A 22,002-nucleotide genomic window follows, 5' to 3' on the forward strand; every position below is an offset into this window, starting at 1 on the left:
TATCTCAGGAGTAATCCAGATATTACTACCCTAGAGGACGTCCTTTTTAAATTCCTACCTAACCTTCTATATTCTCTCTTCAGAATCTCCTCCTTTTCCCTTTCTATGTCATTAGTTCCAATGTGTACAATGACCTCCTCTGCTGGTCCCTCTCCCCTTTGAGAACATTCTGCACCCTCGCGGAGGTATTCTTGATCCTGGCACCAGGGAGGCAACACGTCATTCTAATTTTTCACTGCTGGCTGCAGAAACGTCTGTCTATTTCTCTCAACTGTTTGTACCCCTCTCAACCTTCCTTTTAGCCTATTTTTATGTCATCTACGAATCTGGCTACAGTATATTTGCTTCTTTCCTCCACGGCATTAATGTGTATTGTAAACAGTTGCAGTCCCAGCACTGATCTGTGTCAAATTCCACTGGTCGCAGGTCTCCACCCTGAAAAAGAATTTGTCATAACCACTCACCATTTCCTGCCCATTTGCCAATTCTCTATCCATGCCAACATACTACCTCCAATACTGTGGGCTCATATCACATAACCTTTTGCGAGGTACCTTCTGGAAGTCCAAATATAACACAAGCTTCCATTTGTCACACTTGAAGCAGGTAACAGTGTGTTCTGGATCTCAGAACAAAACAAAACTTCACGAAATCTACAAGGTGAATCAAAATCCAGCATAAACCCAGTGAAGAACTGAGACACACATAGACCATAAAGCTGAATTGGTAGATACAAGCTGACATGGCAGAGATGAAGAAACAACTGGCTTCAGTGTCCTCCTCCTCCTCCTCCAACCCTGTTGTCCCCCATTCTCCCCCACCACCAGATTGGAACTGAGGAGAAAACTAGCCAGAGAATCCTACTATGATTAAGCTACTCTAGACATTAGTGGAGGGCAGAATTGGCCTCAACTAAGATGATGCTCAATTGCTTCTTTCCATTCACTATTTACATTTGCACTTTAAGCATGAAAACTTGGGTAAGGTCATAGAGATGTGCAGCACGGAAACAGACCCTTCGGTCCAACTCATCCATGCCGACCAGATATCCCAACCCAATCTCGTCCCAACTGCCAGCACCCAGCCCATATCCCTTCAAACCCTTCCTATTCATGTACTTATCCAGATAACTTTTAAATGTTGCAATTATACCAGCCTCCACCACTTCCTCTGGCAGCTCATTTCATTCATGCACCATCCTCTGCATGAAAACGTTGCCCATTAGGTCTCTTTTATATCTTTCTCCTCTCACCCGAAACCTATCCCCTCTAGTTCTGGACTCCGCCACTCCAGGGAAAAGACCTTGTCTATTTATCCTAACTATGCCTCATGATTTTATAAACCTCTTATAAAAGGTCATCCCTCAGCCTCCTTTGATGCTCCAGGGAAAACAACCCCAACCTATTCAACCTCTCCCTAGAGCCCAACTCCTTCAACCCTGGCAACATCCTTGTAAATTTTTTCTGAACCTCTCCAAGTTTCACAACATCCTTCTGATAGAAACATCCCCGCCTCAAAGAATTGTAATAACTTAGGTAAACACTATTTTCCCATCACAAAACCACACTGACTTTGTCCAACTGCATTAAGATTTTCTAACCACTCTGCTATAGCATCCACGTTAATAGATTCTAATAGATTTTCCTTATGACAGATGTTCGGCTTTCTAGTTCCTCCTTTCTCAAACTGCATGTTCACTATTTTCCAATCTGATGGGACCTTTCCAGAAGCTAGACCATTTTAGAAAATTAAAACTAATGCATCTGCTGTTTAAAAACCACTTCTTTCAAGACCCTAGAATTAAGTCTATCAGGACCAGGAGATTTATGAGCATTTAGATTTAATAATACTTTCAGTAACTTTTCCCTACTTCTTTCTTTTTACCTCTTGATGTACCATTATGTTTGCAAGTTATCTGTCTTTACAGTGCACACACGTTGACTGTTTCTTCATTTACCATTAATTTTCCAGACTTTCTTTCTGGATGACCAATGCTCATTTTAGGTACTCTTTCAGTTAAAGATACAGAGTTACAAATCAATGTTTTGTTTGGCTGAACTGCATTTTGAAAAAAGGAACCTATTAGCATAGAATGAATTTATGAGTAAACATACTTGTTTAAATCTTCCTCTTCATTTCACACATCCGCTCTCCAGAGCTCTCAGTCAAACAGCTTATACAATATATTATAGAGTGCACACATATCTTTGCTATTATATCTTTCAGTAACCTGCAATTCTCCTTTTAAAGCAGAAAGTGGGTTCGCTAAAACAGTTTCAATAAAGACACCAATTATATTCAAAGGTGACCGTTTTGAAAAGTAGCATGACAACACTGGCATCATCTTATAAATTTGGTATACCCAAAGGCACCAAGGGATGTGGTCATAAAGTCAACTCATTGATATCGGCCCAGTAGCCTGGCAGAAATAAAGCAAAGGGAGGGGAAGACATATGCACATCCACTGTGGCATACTTCTCAATGTTTGTTTCAGCCACAGATTGGTATGGTCTTGCCTAGATAAACACCTTCAAACATTGTCAAGTGGAAAGATGTGCAATGTAATATTTAAAACCATCCCGCTAGCTCTTACCATTATGAACTTCTATGTCCATATTTATAATGGAAAACATCAATGTAAATGAGTCACAGAATAACGTTCACATCCCACAGGAAGTGCTATTACAGATCCTCAGTTTTGCTTTTCCCAAAACTCTTTAGCCTAAGTTGCAAGGAAACATTTCTTGCTTCAAAACTTGCCAAAACATTTTTGTTATTTAATTATAAAGTTATTTAAATCAAAGTGCTATTAAAATAAAAGACTGACTGCAGGATTTCAACATGGATATTAAATTATGCCTGTATGCCCCAGTCCAATAATCTACCACCCTCTAACTGCACTTCATTTTAATAGCTAATCTAGAATTTAATTGACAACATCACTGAACATTAACATTTAAAACTTTTGTGTTGAAGTTTTAAGAGACCACTGAACAGAAAATTGAAATATAATATATTCACTACTGATTATGAAAATGTGTCAGCAATATACATTCAGGTCACAAACTGTTATGGACTAGGACAGACCCCCTCAAAACATTTCAAGCAAATAGCCCAGAGCCTAACTTTGCGAGTTGTTTTAAGCAGGTGTAACACAGATATTCCAGGAGGGATACAGCTGGTCAAACCACTTTGTTTTACATAAAACAGAATTTATTTACAAGATTACCAAATGAAACACAAACAAAAAAGGACAGAATACCCTAACATATCTGAAAACCCAACAGATTAGATCAACTTAATGATGCTATTCCCTATACTTACAACAATCCCCAAAAACACCCCTTGGCACAAAATCAAACACAGGGTCTTACAGGAAAGAAGTCAGAAAGAGAAGAGGATTAGCATGGACCTGCTTCTTTGGATCCAGCAACAATCGTGCCTGACTGCTTTCACTGAATAGCCAGGCCAAACCAAACCAGTGCAAAGCTGAGCTGGGAGAACTGGCCACTCATGTTTCATTGTACAAGTGTTTTTTTTGACTTGGAAGACTTTTTTACCTGGAAGACTTTTTTACCAAGGCAGTATCTGTTAGCTATAATCAAACAGGCGCTAAAACCCTTCAAAATTAATGCTTTTCAGAGTCTGTGTCTTTTACAATCTCTCTGAAAAAAAATGCCAAGGATATCATAACTGTGTTAAAGGAACAGCATCATCACACAAACAAATCATGTATCATCACATTCTTAATAATATAACTTGAAATGATTTTCAAATTATTCCAAGCTTCCATGATTTGAAACTAGCATGTTCAAGAAGACATTTAATAAAGCAGATTTAAAAACAGTAGGCCACTACAATTTATATAGTTCCAGTATATAAACACAAATTTATTCTCTCCCAAAATCAGTTTTAATATCCATGCCTGTTACAATAAACACTTTTTTAATAACAGAAGCTACTTGAAATGTACTGTTCCAACTCTCATTTTCAGCAAAATAAGATAAGGGAGGCCGCTCAACCCATTTCATCAAGCAACATCCACTTTCATGAAGGATTCCAGACATTTTGCTTCTTCTACTCCTACTCAAAGACTGAATAGGTGACTGATTACTTGCATGAAACATCTGTATTCCAATGAATTGTCAAATATGGAATGTATTTTCTTTCTCAAGGTGAGAGGTTGTTTAGTATAAAATTTAGTACCTTCAATTCCTGATTTTGGTTTTCGTCTTTGGCCTTTTGCTGATGAAGGTCTGGGTATCCTCACTGGGTTCTCAGCCTTCAAAATAAAAAGCACCTATAAATTCACAAACACTGCAGAAAATGCTAATCATACAAGTAGTGCTGCCGTCAATTATTTATTGCAAGTCTAATTCTGGACACTTGCAATACATATCAGTGATGAAAAATTATTCAAAGACACATTTGAATCAACGGTGTAACATCTAAGGTCAGTTTCTAAATCAGCTTTGTGAGTGGAATATTAATCATGCCACAATGATTAAAATATATAGGTGATTAAGTTAAGTTTCACAATTTTGTTTTGGTGCTCTGCATCCTAACACTCAATAACGAAATCTGAGATGGTCGTGCACACTTCTGACAGAATATATGCAGGATGCCACCCAGAAAAGGGTTTGTGCCTAACAACAGCAATTTGCATTTGTGTAGCACCACTTTCTAGTAAAATATCATGGGTCTGTGAAGCCTTGTGATAAGACAGAATATGACAGAGGGACATAAAGAGACACTAGGAAAATGTGACCAAATTTTAAACTGGCGATGGATTTTATTAGCATCTTACTGCTTCTGGACTTATGAGGATCACCTTGTAGTACATTGATATATAAGGGACATCTTGGAGAGCCTAAATAAAGACAGTCAGCTTCATGTCTCTCCCTTGTGCCAGAGACAAGTGTAAAAGACAGATTCCAGGTTTCCTCAATATTCAGCCTATCACTGTCTGAAGACACATCATCTTGAAGACAGCTCATTTGTTTCTTAAAGGGTTGGATGTCTGAGGAAAGCACAATCCTCAAAATCATTTTTAAGGTGGAGGTAGAGATATTCTTATCAGCAAGAATGTGAGAGGTTATGGGGGTAGGGAAGAATGAGGAGTAATCAGATCAGACATGATCTTCCTGAATGGTGGTGAAGGATCAGGAAGCCTTGTAGCCTACTCCTGTTCCTATATCATATATCCATGTGTTGTTCGTGTAAACTCTGGCCATTTTATGAATCAAAAAATGATTTAGCTCCCTCAGTGTGCAACCACAGTAAGTGAATTCATGTTATTCTGCTAGTAGTCATTATCCCTTTATTCTGTGGCAGTCTATTATACAGTCCATATGTGACCAAATGACTGACCTTCACCCTTGCAGATAAAACTTAGATTTGTCTGGCAACAATGCCATATCAAAGAACACCACCAGGAACTCTTCACTGCATTCATCGACATTACCAAAGCATTTGATTCAGTAAATCGTGAAGCATTGTGGATTGTGCTCCAAAGATTGAGATCTCTAAGAAACTTCCATCATAAACCTGCAATTATTTCATGATAATTTCACTGCAATGTGTTCTACAAGTGAATGAATGCCTGATTCTTCTTCAGTGGGAAACCAGGAACAGATGGCCCTCAAAATCCAGAGTGAAGTAAAGCTGTCTGATAGCCCCAATATTATTTTTAATTCAGCTGACAGTGGCTGTGCCCCTCATGAAAGATAATTACTCTCTGGTATACCCTCACTATTAAGCTCTAATTTTAATTATCATCATGCCAAACCCAACTCAACACTCCAGACATAGGTAATTTACAACTGCAGATGACTGAACTGTCATTTCAAGCCATTCTCAATTTCTTTAATTCTCCACACAAGAACAGCAGACAGTTGTTCTTGTTCTTTTGCTAAAACAAAAATCATTCATCAAATCATATCTGGTCAGCCAATATTCCACCATCAAGAATGCCAAAGGAAACATTCAGGAATGTGTCGAGCACTGCCCAAATCTTGACAGCCACCACTCTCAAAAAATTAATAATTTTTGACGAAATCCATCAGCTCAGGACTGTACAAACTACAACACAAACTGCTCGATAATAAAGATCTCCGAAGCTCAACAAATGTCTGTATTGCACCACAACCTAGACCTTACATCAGCAACAAATAAGAGCTCAGGAGAAATTCCATCAGCAATGCCTCTGCTGCATCTTCACAATTCAATGGGAAGACGGTCTTTCTTGAACAGCAAGTTCATTCTCGACAGTGTGAAAAATTTCCCAAACATCCTGTACACAAAAAGCAGGGCAAGTCTAACGCAAACAATTACTGCTCTCACATCATATTCTTGGTCAGCAGTAAACTGATGGCAGGTGTCACCAACAATATTATCAAGGAGCACCTGCTCACCAACACCTAGTCGGGGTTCGGCCAGGTCAACTCAGCTCCTGACTTCATTGCATCTTTGGTGCAAACACAGACAGAAGAGTTGAATTCCAGATTAAGGTGAAAGTGACAGCCCTTGACATCAATGCCACATTGAACTCTAAATTGACATACCGGCACACAGAAGGATTGTTGTGATTGTGGGAGATGAGTCATCCCAGCTTCAGGTCATCTCTGCGAGAGTTCCTCAGGGTAGTGTTCTATGCCCAACCATCTTCAGCTGCTTCATCAATTATCTGCCCTCCATCATAAGATCAAAAGTGAGAATGTTTGCCAATAATTGCACAATTTTGGTTAGATACAAAGAAACTGCAGATACAGGAATCCAAGGTAGACAAGCAGGAAGCTGAAAAAACACAGCAGGCCAGGCAGCATCAGGAGATGGGGGAAAATCAATGTTTCAGGTGTAACCCTTCTGCAGGGCTGCACAATGTTCAGCCCCATTCGTAACTCCTCAGATACAGAAGCAGTCCATGTTCAAATGCAAAAAGATCTGGACATTATCCAGGCCTGGGATGAAAACTGGTAAGTAACATTCATACCATATAAATGCCAGGCAGTGATCATCTCCAATAAAAGACAATATAACCCTTGACTTCCAATGACATTACCATTTCCCCACTATCAACACTCCAGAGGTTATCATTGACCAGAAACTCAACTGGACTCATCATATAAATGCAGTAGCTCCAAAAGAAGGTCAGAGGCCGGGAGTGTTGCAGCAAGTAACTCACCACCTGACTACCAAAGCTAGCCACAATCTATAAGACGAAGTCAGGAGTGTGACACAACACTCCTCACTTGTCTGGATGGATGCAGCTCCAACAATACTGAAGAAGCCTTACACCATCCAAAATAAAGTAGTCTACTTGATTGGCACCACATCCAGAAATATTCACTCCCTCCGCCACTAACACTCAGTAAAAGCAGTGTGTACCATCTACAGGGTGCACTGCAAGAATTCACCAAAGATCTTTCAACAGAATCTTCCAATCCCATCTAGAAAGACAGGCAGTAGATACATGGAAACACCACCACCTGAAAGTTCCCTCTAAGTCACTCTTTATCCTGACTTGGTAATATGTCGCTGTTCATTCATTGTCGCTGGGTCAAATCCTGGAAATCCCTCTCCAAAGGCATTGTGGGCCTACCTAGAACACATGGCTTCCAGTATTGCCACCACTTTCTCAAGGGCAACAATGGGTAAGATATAACTGTTGGCCAGCCAGAGACAACCTCGTCCAATGGGTGAATTAAAAAAAGAAACATAATCACTCTCTTGGAGAGGTATGTCCACAATCCTCTGACCCATTAGCTAAACATATAGACAGACTGTTATGATGGTCTGTAAACCCCTTTCAAAGTGATAACCAGATCCATGACAGCAGTCTGAGCTTCACTATTTCACTCAAATTAATGATGGAAGTGGTTGGTGTTGCAACGGAAGCTGCAACATTGATTCATGATCTGATGCACATTGTGGTTCTGCAGTTGTGTTAATGCAGGTGAACACGGTTCCTTGCTAGAAAGGAAAGATTCCAAGCTCCTCTGTGCTCTCTGTCACTCAGCACAGGTTTTTCCAGAAGATTTCCCTCTGCACCAAATGTAGGTGTAAATTTAAACTCCAACAAGCTGGCACCTGCACCATCTGTCCTGCAAAATCTTGCCTGGTGTCTTCCTGTATGTAGATTTGTCTTCAAAACCTAGCTATCAAAATAACTGATACTTGAAGAATAAATCGATGGTGTCATGACTGCTACTTCTTTCTCTTCCTTCACTGGCAGAGATTTTTGAATTTTTACATACAGTGTGAAAAATGACAAGATTAAAGTGAAAGGAAGCAAGCAAAAGGACAGTGAGTGAAGAGGATTAGATATGTAGTTACCCTAATCAAGGACACCTCCAGCAGCTTTGGTCACTGTCTTCACAATGTTACTTCGCATGACAGCCAGGACTGTCTTGTCCATAAACTTAAAGGCTTGCAGCCTTGCCTCTCTTCCTTTAGTTCTTTATTACTGCCTTCGGTTACATGCCAACTTCTCCAGCAAAGAAATACATCAGTGACTATCTTACAAGATATATGTAGTGGGACTATTATAGTTCAATGTATCTAATGTGTGTGAGATGAGAGTTGTGGTTATGAGATTTGTAACAGCATGAGGCAAAGTATATGATTAATGGATTGAATGGATTTCTAAAGATTAATGCCAAGATGGGTGATGGGGTTGTAGTGAATTCAGCAACGGATGGAGTTGGTGATGAACTATGTCATTTGAAGATGAACTCAGTCACTTTGAAACCTGGCACAAAATTGTTAAACTTCTTCCTTTATGGCATTCATGTTGTTGAACCTACATTCCTAGCATTGAGCTCAGTCATTATTTCATCCTTTTATTTCCACATGCTAATTAGAGCTCCACTGCAGTGTTTATAAACTTACACTCTCACATTCAGCTCGAGTTCAAAGTAACAGACCATAGACTGAGTTTTAAGTGACTCCCACCACACCTTGCAGCCACCATGTTGTCCATTATAAGTAGTACAGGATGTATTTAAGTAAGCAGCACTGGCCATTTGGGATATTGAGCCCCTCTAGTGACATTTGCAGCCAATGAACAATGTGAATGTCACAGGTGTCAGATACAATCATTAAACACAGCAGACAGCATAGTTTCATTGTGCTGCCCACAACACAATGTACGGAGTGAGTAAATCACATACCATAATCCCCACGTTTTTTTCTGAAGGAGGAGTGGGAATGTTAGCTAAATTTATCTTCCATTGTTTAAACGATTGGGCCAATATTTTCCCCAAGTAAAAGTTTGAGAAATACATTGTATTTCACCAATAGTTTAAAATTATAATGTAATATTTCAGATGGAAGTGAAGTGATTTATGTCAACATAAGTCATTGTATAAAACTTGGAACTGCACAATTCAAGCTTCCTCCACGTATATCACCATTTGATGCCCACTCATTCTGTATCTAACGAGTACATATCCAGAGAAAAAAACAATAATCAAACTCCTCTACCTATTTTAGTCACAGCTCTTGTTGACAGGTTAAAGACTCCTATCGAATATGGTCCAACATGCAAGGCCATGCTGAAGTAATGAGCGCACCAACATGGATAATTTGAGCTAAGTTTACCAAAATTAATTGAAACCTTATTTAAAAATGGCAATCTTACTTATCAAATAAATATTCTAATAAACATCTGAAGGAATTATGTAAACTGTGCAATACCTTTGGTCCAGGAATCTCAACTACTTTAACCTGCTTGCAGTAAATAAATAGCGAGCATACAGAAAATTTGCAAAACTACTTAATTTACAAGCTGCAACACTACAAGTATTAAAATAAATATATTTCCAGAAAGAAAACCTTGCAAATCGTTTAAAGTATACAATGAAGGAAAATTTCAAGGAAGTAAATTAAACTTTAGTCCACCATTAAATGCTGCAGATAATCAAAACCCAAAAGTCAAAATAAATCTGATTTCACAAATAATGATCCAATCATAATTGGACAATTCATTAAAGGACTTCTACAAATCACAAATCCCTAATGGCAACAATCTTCAGCACCTAATCTCAATGTTTCTCATTGTGTACTGTAGGTACGAGTTGTGAATACTCCAATACTATAGCTTTTAGCAACAATATGTAAAAGGACATGAAAGGACCAGCTGATCTATCAAGCCTGTCCCATCCCACATAATACAACCCTCACCTGCCCACTCTGTTACCCTCTCTGCAGCCACACAATCATCTGGAAGACTTAGTGCAGGATTTCCCAAAGATGGGGTCAGCACCTTAAGTGAAGTCGCCATCTAAAGTTTTGGAGTCATGAGACCTAAGGAAGTAATGGTCAAGATGGAGCTCCAACCAAGGTACAACAGGCCCTTACTCTCACATCTCCCATGGGGGTGGGATGGGGAAGCAGTGACAATCTACAAGCCTCAGAGTACTATGGAATCTTGATCAAATGGGCCAATGGGCCGAGGAATGGCAAACAGAGTTTAATTTAGATAAATGTATGGTGCTACATTTTGGAAAGGCAAATCTTAGCAGGACTTATACACTTAATGATAAGGTCCTGGGGAATGTTGCTGAACAAACAGACGTTGGAGTGCAGGTTCATAGTTCCTTGAAAGTGGAGTTGCACGTAGATAGGTTAGAGAAGAAGATATTTGTTTTTTTTTTAATTAGATTAGATTTCCTAGAGTATGGAAACAGGCCCTTCAGCCCAAAAAGTCCACACCAACCATCCGAAGAGTAACCCATCCAGACCCATTCCTCATATTTACCCCTGACTAATGCACCTAACACTATAGGCAAATTACACCTAACCTGCACATGATTGGATTGTGGGAGAAAATTGGAGCACCCGGAGGAAACCCACGCAGACATGGGGAGAACATGCAAACTCCATACAGATACTCACCCAAGGTGGGAATTGAACCCGGGTCCCTGGCGCTGTTCTGCAGCAGTGCTAACCACTGAGCCACCATGCCACACCGAATGCTTGCCTTTGTTGGTCACTGCATTGAGTATAGGAATGGGGAGGTCATGTTGCAGCTGTACAGGACATTGGATACGCCACTATTGAAATACAGTGTTCAATTTTGGTCTCCCTGCTATAGGAAGAATGTTGCGAAACTTGAAAGGGTTCAGAAAAGATTTACAATGGTGTTGCCAGGAATGGAGAGCTTGACCAATAGAGAGAGGCTGAATAGGCTGGAGCTGTTTCCCCGCAGCGTTAGAGGCTGAGAGATGACCTTTTAGAGGTTTATAAAATCATGAGGGACATGGATAGGGTCTTTTCCCTGGGGTGGGACAGTCCAAACCCAGAGGGCATAGGTTTAAGGTTAGAAGGGAAAAGATTTTAAAGGACCTAATGGACAACTTTTTCTTGCAGAGGGTGGTGCATGTATGGTCGTAACTACCAGAGGAAATGGTGGAGGCTGATATAATTACAACATTTAAAAGGGGCCAAATGCTGGAAAAATGGACTAGATTTATTTAGGATATCTGGTCGCCACAGTTAAGTTGGACCGAAGGGTCTGTTTCAGTGCTGGATATCTCTCTGGCTAAAACTCATGCCTATTTCAGAAAAAAAGTCTTTTCTCCATGACCCCAGCCCTCGTGTAAGCAAGAAAGCTCTGGAAAACCATAGTGGTTGACACCACTATATTTGTAAATCTTGCTACCTTTAATATCTCAAGATGTGTTCTGCTTACAGAAATATATTCACCTCTGTTTGAATAGTATACATATCCTTTGATGTTTATGGATTTAATACCAACTGTTTCTGTCGTGATTGTAAGGAAATCAGCCAGCTTGACCTCAGAATATGAGTTCCATAATTGGGGCTGTTAATCTAGTCCAAACAGGGAGCCCAGGCTGACATATAAGAGTGTCAGTGATACTGACTCTGAAAGAGACTGTGCTAAAGTCAAGGACTGTTCATATGTAAATAAAGGATGACTTGGTGATGGAATACCAGACTCAGAATTATTTCAGTTTCTGTGTGAAGGGAGTAAAACTACATGATGCAGCACTACTGTTACTGACCCAATCTTACAAATTCCTTTACTGCTCATCAGTCAACAACACAAACTTGGGTATGATGCCAAATGAATTCCTTTACATTATGACTATTAGTGCACTCTGTCCAACCAGTGAACTTCTGAAGGTTTACTCGCCTTCTTCAAGACATCAGTAGTGTTTAAATGGGCAGGACTCCCAAATCTGTTTGAATACGCTGAAAATTAAGCACATAATTTAACCTTATACTCCAATGTAAAACTTAGGGAGTGTCAGAGATCTGGTCTTTCATATGAGACTTCAAACCAAAATCTTGCTTGCCCTCTTAAGTTAATGTAAAATATTCCATCACCCTATTTAAAGAAAAGCAGTGTTCACCTTAGTGTGCTGGCATAGCCAGTAGATTCACTCACATCAGGTTCAGTGTAGAAATCCTCATTTTCCCCTACCTCAACCCAACAGTGACACTTCAAACATACTTCACCAAAACAGGTGCCTGCCTTTAATAGGACAGATCACATCATACGTATTAGTTCAGTGTCCGGCCAACTATGGAACAGGATATTTCTAGATGATCTCAAATCTTAGATTTAGATTATGTCTACCAAGCAGTGGTCAGCCCATTCGCCTTTAGGCTTTGGAGATGTTAAGAACCAAAAGCAAGCACCTCAAATCATTGGAGAAGTACCATTGACACTGCCTTCGTAAGATCCTCCAAATCCGGTGGTAAGAAAGGCGGCTCACCAATAGCATTCTCTCCAAAACCAACATGGCCAGTAAGGTGGTACTAATCACTCAAAACCAGATCCATTGGGCTGGTTAGGTTGCTTATATGCCTGATACCTGATTCCAGAAAAACTATTCCATGTGGAACTCAGTTGTGGCAGAAGATGCCAGAACAACAGAAATGCTTTAGGGAAGTTCTCAATGCTTATTTGAAAAGGTCAAAGAACACCACAACCAATTCCATCATTGGAATCCCGAACAACTAAAATGCAGAAGCTTCATAAATACATTAGGAGACTTCATCAGGTACATAGATGCCAAGTCGGGGCATTGGATAGAGTCTACACATTTCCAAACAATTCATCTACTCAACCCTTCAGACACTGTTTGCCCCATCTGTCAGGGTCTGTCAATATCAGAACTCATTAATTCAGAGTGGAATCAAGTCATCCTTGATCCTGGGGAAGCTGTGTATAAATGTGTATCAAGTTTGTTCCACTAAGATTGATCCATTCTGCTCATATTTTCAAAGGAAGTTCAAAATGGTCTCAATTTGTTCACAGAAGTATTCCTGATTGCATAATTCCCAACATGTAAACTATCTTCAATTTTTGTTTTCCAAAATTAACCTGTGATTTAATTTGTGACACTTAACAAAGAAACAAGTGAGGTCATAAGACATAGGAGCAGAGAATAGGCCATTCAATTCATCAAGTCTGCTCCATCATTCAATCATGGCTGATATGTTTCTCAACCCCATTCTCCTGCTTCCTCCCCATAACCCTTGATCAAGGACCTATTTATCTCAGTCTTAAATATACTGGCCTCCACAACATTCTAAAGAAGGGTTACACCCAAAAAGTTGACCTTTCCACCTCCTGATGCTGTCCGGCTTGCTGTGTTCTGTCAGCCTCCTGCTTGTCTACCTTGGATTCCAGCATCTGCAGTTTTGTCGTCTCAACAGCATTCTTTGGCAATGAATTCCATAGATTCATCACTCTCTGGCTAGAGACATTTCTCCTTATCTCCATTCTAAATGGTCTTCCCTTTACTCTAAGGCTGTGCTCTCGGGTCCTAATCTCTCCTACGAATGGAAACATCTTCCCATCTTCCCAACTTCAACTTTGTCCAGGCCACTCAGTATTCTGTATGTTTCAATTAGATTCCCCCCTCATCCTTCTAAACTCCATTGAGTATAAACCCAGAATCCTCAAATGTTCGCCTGGGACCATCCTCATGAACCTCCTCTAAACAAGCTCCAGGTCTAGAACATCCTCCCCAAAACTGCACACAATACTCCAAATGTGATCTGACCAAAACCTTATAGACCCTCAAAAGTACATCCCTGCTTTTATATTCAAGTCCTGTCAAAATAAATGCTATTATTGCATTTGCCTTCCTAACTACTGACTCAACCTGCCAATTTACCTTGAGAGAATCCTGGGACTAGAACTCCCAAGTCTCTTTCACTTCAGACTTCTGAATTTTCTCCCCATTTAGAAAATAGTCCTCTATTCTTCCTAACAAAGTGCATGACCTCACAATTCCCCACGATGTACTCCACCTGCCACTTCTTTGCCTACTCTCCTAACCTGTCCAAATCCTTCTGTACCTTCCCTGCCTCAATTCTACCTGTACTTCTACCTATCTTTGTATTGTCTGCAAATATAGCTAGAATGCCCTCAATTCCTTCATATAAATCGTTAATGTAAAAGGCCAGTGCTTTCCAAACTTCTTTCCCACTGCAATCCCAGAGTGAGAGCAAGGGGAGTTGTCGAACAGAGTTTTTGCCCTAAATCTTTTTGCAGAGTACCAATTTGCTTGCACCTGCAACCAATGTAACCTGACTACAAATCCCATTCAGCATAGCATATGTTCAAAGAATCTCTTCCATTACAAGTATGCCAAGAAGTCCCCTTGTAGCCAGAGCACTGAAATCATGAACAAGAGCGGCACAGTGGCTAGCACTGCTGCTTCGCAGTGCCAGGGACCTGGGTTCAATTCCACCCTTGGGCAACTGTCCATGCAGACTTTGCACACTTTCTCGAAGAAAGTGAGGACTGCAGATGCTGGAGACCAGAGTTGAAAAGTGTGGAGCTGGAAAAACACAGCAGGCCAGGCAGCATCCGAGGAGCAGGAGAATCGATGATTCGGGCATGAGCCCTTCTTCAGGAATGAGTCTCCCAGAGTCCAAAGATATGCAGGTGAGGTGGATTGACCATAGAGTGCAGGCTACATGAACTAGCCATGGGAAATGCAGGATTACAGGGATATGATAGAGGGTGGGTCTGGGTCTTCGGAAGGTCGGTGAGGATTCGATGAGCTGAAATGGTCTGCTTCCATGCTGTAGGGATTCGGTGACTCTGTGAACAATCAGGGCAGGGAAAAGCTGTCCCCTTGATAAATCTTCTGGGGAAAAAAAATATTCATAAGACATGGCCCCAATGCTGATTGAGGAAATTGCCAATCTTGTTCAAGTCTAATCCTGTACTCCACGAATGACCAAGCAAGTACATTTCCAAAAAAATGTTGTTAGTGAGCTTGAACCTCTGCTAACCTCAGATAAACGGAGGCCGACTGCAGTACCACTACTGCCATTTGGGCAGGATCTATTATTCAGCGTCATTCAAGGACCATCCTGATCACAAAAGCCAACAGAACAATCTGTCTGATCTTTCTAACAAATGTTGTTACATTGATGTTGATAAGCTGTCTTTCCAATGGTGGCTATCCTCCCTCATGCTTCTACTTGGACCTCTATCTAGGATCTTTTATATCTTGGTGGCTAAAGGCAAAAAAAACATTGTCTTCAATTGAAATGTTCTGAAGTAATGATACATTATACAAAACATATATATTAGCACACAAAAGGATAATGAGAAAATATCAAAAGACCCAAACCAGAGGATGGCCAGAGTGAAGATAGGGCCAATCAGGGATAGTAGAGGGAACTTGTCCCTGGAGTCAGAGGAGATAGGGGAGGTTCTTAATGAGGACTTTGCTTCAATAGTCACTACTGAGAGGGACCTCACAGGTTGATGTCAAGAAGGAGGATGTGTTGGGAATTTTGAAAAAGATAAGGATAGATGAGTTCCCTGAGCTAGACAGGATATACCCAAAGTTACTATAGGAAGCAAGGGAGATCTTTGCATCCTCGCTGTCCGCTGGAGTAGTACCAGATGATTGGAGGGTGGCAAATGTTCAAGAAAGGGAATAGGGATAACTCTGGGAATTACAGACCAGTCAGTCTTACGTCAATTGTGGGCAAATTACTGGAGAGGATTCTGAGAGACAGGATTTACGATTACTTGGAAAAGTTTGATTAGAGATAGTCAGTATGACTTTGTGAGGGGCAGGTCATGCCTCACAGCCTTATTGAATTCTTTGAGGATGTGACAAAACACATTGATGAAGGTAAAGCAATGGATATGGCATACATGGATTTTAGCAAGGTGTTTGATAAGGTTCCCGATGGTAGGCTTATTCAGAAAATAAGGAGGCATGGGATTCAGGGAAATTTGCCTGCTTGGATACAGAATTTGATACAGAATTGGCTGGCCCATAGAAGACAGATGGTGGTAGCTCAGTGACCAGTGGTGTTATGCAGGGATCTATTCTGAGACCTCTACTCTGTAATTCTTATAAATGATTTGGATTAGGAAGTGGAAGAGTGGGTCAGTAAATTTGCCGTTGACAACAAAGGTTGGTGGGGTTTTGAATTGTGTGGAGGGCTGTTGTAGTTTGCAACTGAACATTGACAGGATGCAGACCTGGGCTGTGAAGTGGCAGATGGAATTCTACCTGAAAAGTGTGAAGGGATTCATTTTGGAAGGTCAGATTTGAATGCAGAGTACAGATTTTAAGGATTTTTGGCAGTGTGAAGGAACAGAGGCATCTTGGGGTCCATGTCCATAGATCCCTCAAAGTTGCCACTCAAGTTGATAGGGTTGTTAAGAAGGCATATGGTGTGTTGGCTTTTATTAGCAGTGGAACTGAGTTTAAGAGGCACAAAGTTATGCTGCAGCTCTATAAAGCCCTGGTTAGATCACATTTGGTATATTGTGTTCAGTTCTGGTCCCCTCATTACAGGAAGGATGTGGAAGCATTGGAGAGGGCACAGAGGAGACTTATCAGGATGCTGCATGGACTGGAGGGCATGTCTTATGAAGAAACGTTGAGGGAGCTAGGGCTTTTCTCACTGGAGCGACGAAGGATGAGTGGTGACTTGACAGAGGTGTACAAGATGATGAGAGGCATAGAGTGGATAGCTAGAGACTTTTTCTCAGGTTGGAAATGACTATCACAAGGGGGCATAATTTTAAGGTGATTGGAGGAAGGTTTAGGGCAGATGTCAGAGGTAGGCTCTTCACACAGAGTGGTGGGTATGTGGAATGCATTGCCAACAGTGGGAGTAGAGTCAGATACATTAGGGACATTTAAGCAACTTTTGGATAGGCACATGGATGATAGTAAAATGAAGGGTATGTAGGTTAGTTTGATCTTAGTGTAAGATAAAAAGTTGGCACAACATTGAGGACCGAAGGGCCTGTACTGTGCTGTACTGTTCTATGTTCAAACAGTTCAAGTAATATGAAATTTTATATGACATTCACCTGTCCCTAATTAATTACTGCCTGACAGTTACATTACAATTAAGGAGAAAACTTACACCCAATTCAGAAAAAAATATCTGGGAAACTGCAGACTCTCTTTAAGCAAAGAAGCAAGAGCCAGATAAGTATCATTGGCCCCAGACACATCAGAACAATTTCTGGGAACAGACATTCCTCCTATAACTGAATACATCCTCAATAGGCATTAAAAGCTGCATTCTCCAGCTTTTAGTTTTGAACTGCAACATATCTGCAAGAAATCTCAATCAGATGCTGAGTAAACGGAACAGAAACCTCGAAGCTATTTATGTTTGCTCTGGTGTTAGAGCAAACACATGGTTTTACTATGCTTTTGCCATTGGAATTTGGAATACATTGGTGCCACCTATAGTCCAAAACAGTCAGCGAGATAGAGTATGTGTAGAGCAAGTCCATATAAAAATAGCAATTAAAAATCTATTTCTTTTGTTGTGCTGTGTAAAATGATATACGTATATTGTAGTCATATTTTCATTTTGAGAATAACGGTAAATCATTTTTGCCTGGTTCAACTCCCTAACTGCATTTTTTGGAAACACCACAAGATTTTCTTATAGGTAGAGCTAGCTCAAAGCGTATATTCATCTGTGATAATAGTTGTTAGGCACACAAAACATTTTCTCCCATGTTAAGCACAAATTACGTACCTCTTGGTCGACATCAACTTTGTTGTCTTTCTTCATCACCTCTGGAGGCTGCTTATAGGGTTTTTCCTCAGCTGCAACTTTAGGCTACAGATATAAAAAGCAGCACTAAGGTTATCACAACCGTAGTTGTATGCAAACATCTTATCAAGGAAAATCATGGATGAACAATAAATATCAGCCTCACAAGCAGCATTCCCAAGAACATTTTTTTTAAAATTTCAAACAAAAACAATAATCAATGTCATTACACAATGTTTTTCTTAAGAATTTTTACTGAAGAATCTGTACCTAGGTACTGTTGTACCTAAGATGGCGCAGTAAGTGGTGATTTGCAAACTTTTCACTGGACTCACGTGAATACATGTGACAATAAAGCTAATTCTAAGTTCTTCAGTCTATTTTCTCTCATGCTTCTAAGGTACCAGCACCTGGTTAAATACCTTTCCATTACAGTATCTTGCATTTTCTTGCATCAATCCATTTTTCTGGCCTCAACCACCTTTCCTGGCAACGTGTTCTAGTTATTGTTACTTCATGTGAAAAAAACTTTGTGATTTCTGCTATAGGCTTACTCCAATGTTAGCTGTGGCTCAGTTATTTTTGGTTCCAAAACAGACATTTTTGGATTTTCACCCAACTCTAGGACTTCAGCACAAAAATTCAAAATTAGCACTCCATTTCAGTACTAAGTCAGCATTGCATTCTGGATATGCTACCTTTTGAATGAGAGGTTAAATCGCGACACCATATCTGCCTCAATTTGTATGTATTTAAAAGATCCCACAGTACCACTTTGAATAAGAGCAGACTTCATGGCCCCACTACCCTGGTTAACAATTATCCCTCAATCAACAACACAACAAAACAAATCATTCGATAATTATCATATTGCTGCTTGAGCAGGTTTACTGAGTGCAAATTAGCTGCCTGATTTTCTACATTTCATCTGTGACTACACTTCAAATAGAACTTAAATGGCTATAAAGTGCTTTGAGGGGTTTGGAGTCGTGGAAAGCATAACAGAAATGCTTGTATTTCTTTTGTACCTGCAGCTTACAATATCACTGCTTTGTGACATTTAAAATAATTATTTGGGTTCATTATTTACTATATTCCATTTTGTACCTTTAAAAATTGCTCATGGGATGTGGGTGTTGCTGGCTAAGCCAGCATTTTACTGAAGTAAACATTGTTGCCAGGTTAAAAAAAGTTGCATTAAGAAGAAAATCATCAAGCAGGGTATTCTAAATCCCCTTCAGGCTCCATGATGCATAGTGAATTTCTCACTTAATACCAAACAAGATACAGTTAAAGGGTATTACAGATCATTTTCTGGACTGATTAGTGGCAATTGAAGTTTACTGTGAGCAAATAAATTTAAGGCGGCAATGGTGACCTGCCTCCTTGAACTGCTGCAATGCATGGGAGTGTATAACATCCACAATGCTATTAGGAGGAAAGTTTCAAGATTTTTGACTCAGTGACAGTGCAGGAATGGCAACAAATCTAAGGCAAGATAGTAATCTGGAGATGAATCTGGGTGATATTCCAAAACATCTGTTCAGTGTTGTCCGATATTCCAAAACATCTGTTCAGTGTTGTCCTTTTTAAGTAGTAGAGGGGGTAACAATTGACTGAATGACTAGTGTGGATCAGACTTGTACCAATAGAACAGGCTGTAATCCCTGTTCTGGTTGTGTTAGATTCAGGACCTGCCTCGTTGGCCTTGCTCGAATTTATGGCACTATGAATTGGACATACCTTTGGGTGGAGAATTCAAAATGACGACAATTATGGGGAGCAATGAATCAGCTAAACACATTTTAGGCTTCTTTAAACTTTCACAAATGCATTCTCCCATGTCCACAATGAAACAAAAATAGAGATTGCTGCTGAATTCTATTCTGAAGAGTCATCACCAGACTAACTCTGTCCTCTTTTCTCCAAGCCACTGCTGTCACAGCAAGTTCTGTTTCAGAATCTCCACAGATCTTTGATTTATTTTACTGTCCATAATGAATGTTTATCTGCTCCCAATGAACTTCAATTATCACTAATCGGTCCAGCAAACCGTTTCTAATGCCAGTTGAAAAAATCTTAGCAACAATCCTGATTATTGTCAGTTCCTTTTTAGTATTGAGAGAAACTAACAATCCATATTGAGATTGAAGGGGATTTAGAATACCCTGCACAATGATGTTCCACCTAGTGCAACCCTTCCTTTTACCTGACAACAATGTTTTACTTTCTTCCCTTTGCCTAGATACTTATTCACATTCATGCATTTTTCTTGATACCCACTTCCAAAACTGCTAAAGGAGCACACAATTCAATACAACAAAGACCTCTGAAAGTTGAGGTGAACTACATCACATGACTTAGCGATTAATTTGGGATGTCATTTTCTCTGAAATATTCAGCAAATTGGGTAGACGATTCATACTCAATAAACCTCCATTTTGAACAGAGCGTCGAAGAGAGAGGGCGAAAAGAAACAAGGGCTGCCTGAAGGTCAATTTTTCCCAGTTAGAAAGGGACTTAACTCGAGAGTTGGGCCTCCATTTTGAACTCAGCCGCTCTCTCAGCGGCTGAGAGAGGAGAGGGCTGCCAGGAAGTTTTTAATTGGCTCAGAAGGGAGGGGGAAAGAATAGAAAAGTACTAGTGGTAGGGGACTCAATAGTTAGATGCATTGACAGGAGATCTGTAGTCAGGAATGGGACTCCCGGAAGGTATGTTGGCTCCCTGATGCTTGGGTCTGGGATGAAGCTGATCAGGTTTACAGGATTCTGAAGGGGGAGGGGGAGCAGCCAGAAACTGTGCTACATATTGGCACCAATTATACAACCAGGAAAGGGATTGAGGATCTGAAAAGTGAATGCAGAGAGCTAGGTTGGAAGCTGAAGAGCAGGATGAGTAGAGTAGTGATCCCAGGTTTGCTACCAGTGCCACAAGATAGTGAAGTGAGGAACAGTCAGCAAGTGCAGCTTAACACGTGGTACAGGAGGGAGGGCTTCAGATACTTAGACCATTGGGATGCCTTCTGGGAAAGGTGGGACCTGTCACGAAGGACAGCTTGCACCTGAACTGGAGGGGCTCAAATGTCCTGGGTGGGAGATTTGCTCATGTAGTTCAGGAGGGTTTAAACTAGTTTGGCAGGGGGATGGGAACCAGAGCTACACATCTGAGAGGGGGGTAGTTGCAGATGGGGCATTGACAAGATGTAGTGAATCTATCGGGAAGGTTTTTCATGTGATGAAATAAAGGGATCAGTTAAAGTGTGTCTGCTTTAACACAAGGAGTGTCAGACATAACAGCGTGAACTTAGAATGGATCAGTACTTGGGAATATGATGATGTGGCCATAATGGAAACGTGGGTTTCACAGGGGCAGGAATGGTTGCTAAATATTCTATTGTTTAGAACATTCAAAAAGAACAGGGAAAGTGGAAAAAGAGGAGAGGGTGAAGCATTGCTAATCAGAGAGTGCATCACAACTACAGAAACAAAGGTTGTTGAGGAAGGTATGAGTGGAAGTTAGGAACAGCAAAGGTGCAGCCACCTCATTGGGGTTTTCTACAGACCCTTTAATAGCAGTAGGGAGATCGAAGAACTCATAGGCAGGCAGATTTTGGAAAAATGCAGATGTAGCAGGTTTGTTGTTATGGATGACTTCAACTTTCTCAATGTTGACTGGAACCTCCTTAGTGCAGATGTTTTGGATAGAGCTGTTTTTGTGAGGTGTGTTCAGGAGGGTTTCCTTACTCAGTATGCAGACAGGCCAACGAGGGGAGAGGCCATTTTGGATTTGGTGCTTGGCAATGAGCCAGGACAGGTGTCAGAACACTTTGGCGACAGAGACCATAACTGCCTCACGTTTACCATAGTCATGGATAGGGAAAGAAGCAGTTACCACGGGAAGATATTTAATTGGGGAAAAGGAAATTATGACGCTATCAGACAGGAGTTAGAAATTACAGAT

The 22,002-nt window shown here is 40.5% G+C and overlaps 1 protein-coding gene across 3 annotated transcripts in view; it reads right to left on the bottom strand.

The window, feature by feature from the left end:
* The window catches only part of ift54 (intraflagellar transport 54), a 174,724-nt gene that overhangs the window by 92,521 nt on the left and 60,201 nt on the right, over nucleotides 1–22,002 (bottom strand). For all 3 annotated transcript variants that reach the window (XM_043693120.2, XM_043693118.2, XM_043693119.2), the window contains exons 6-7: nucleotides 18,025–18,108; nucleotides 4,207–4,282 (exon numbers count right to left, since the gene is read on the bottom strand). In XM_043693120.2, the coding sequence (XP_043549055.1) occupies nucleotides 4,207–4,282; nucleotides 18,025–18,108 (160 nt within the window). The remainder of the gene's footprint in view (nucleotides 1–4,206; nucleotides 4,283–18,024; nucleotides 18,109–22,002) is intronic.

Source organism: Chiloscyllium plagiosum, unplaced genomic scaffold, assembly GCF_037043375.1.
Source record: "Chiloscyllium plagiosum isolate Xiang-an unplaced genomic scaffold, Cpla_swu_hap1 HiC_scaffold_7, whole genome shotgun sequence".
NCBI classification, from domain to species: Eukaryota; Metazoa; Chordata; class Chondrichthyes; order Orectolobiformes; family Hemiscylliidae; genus Chiloscyllium; species Chiloscyllium plagiosum.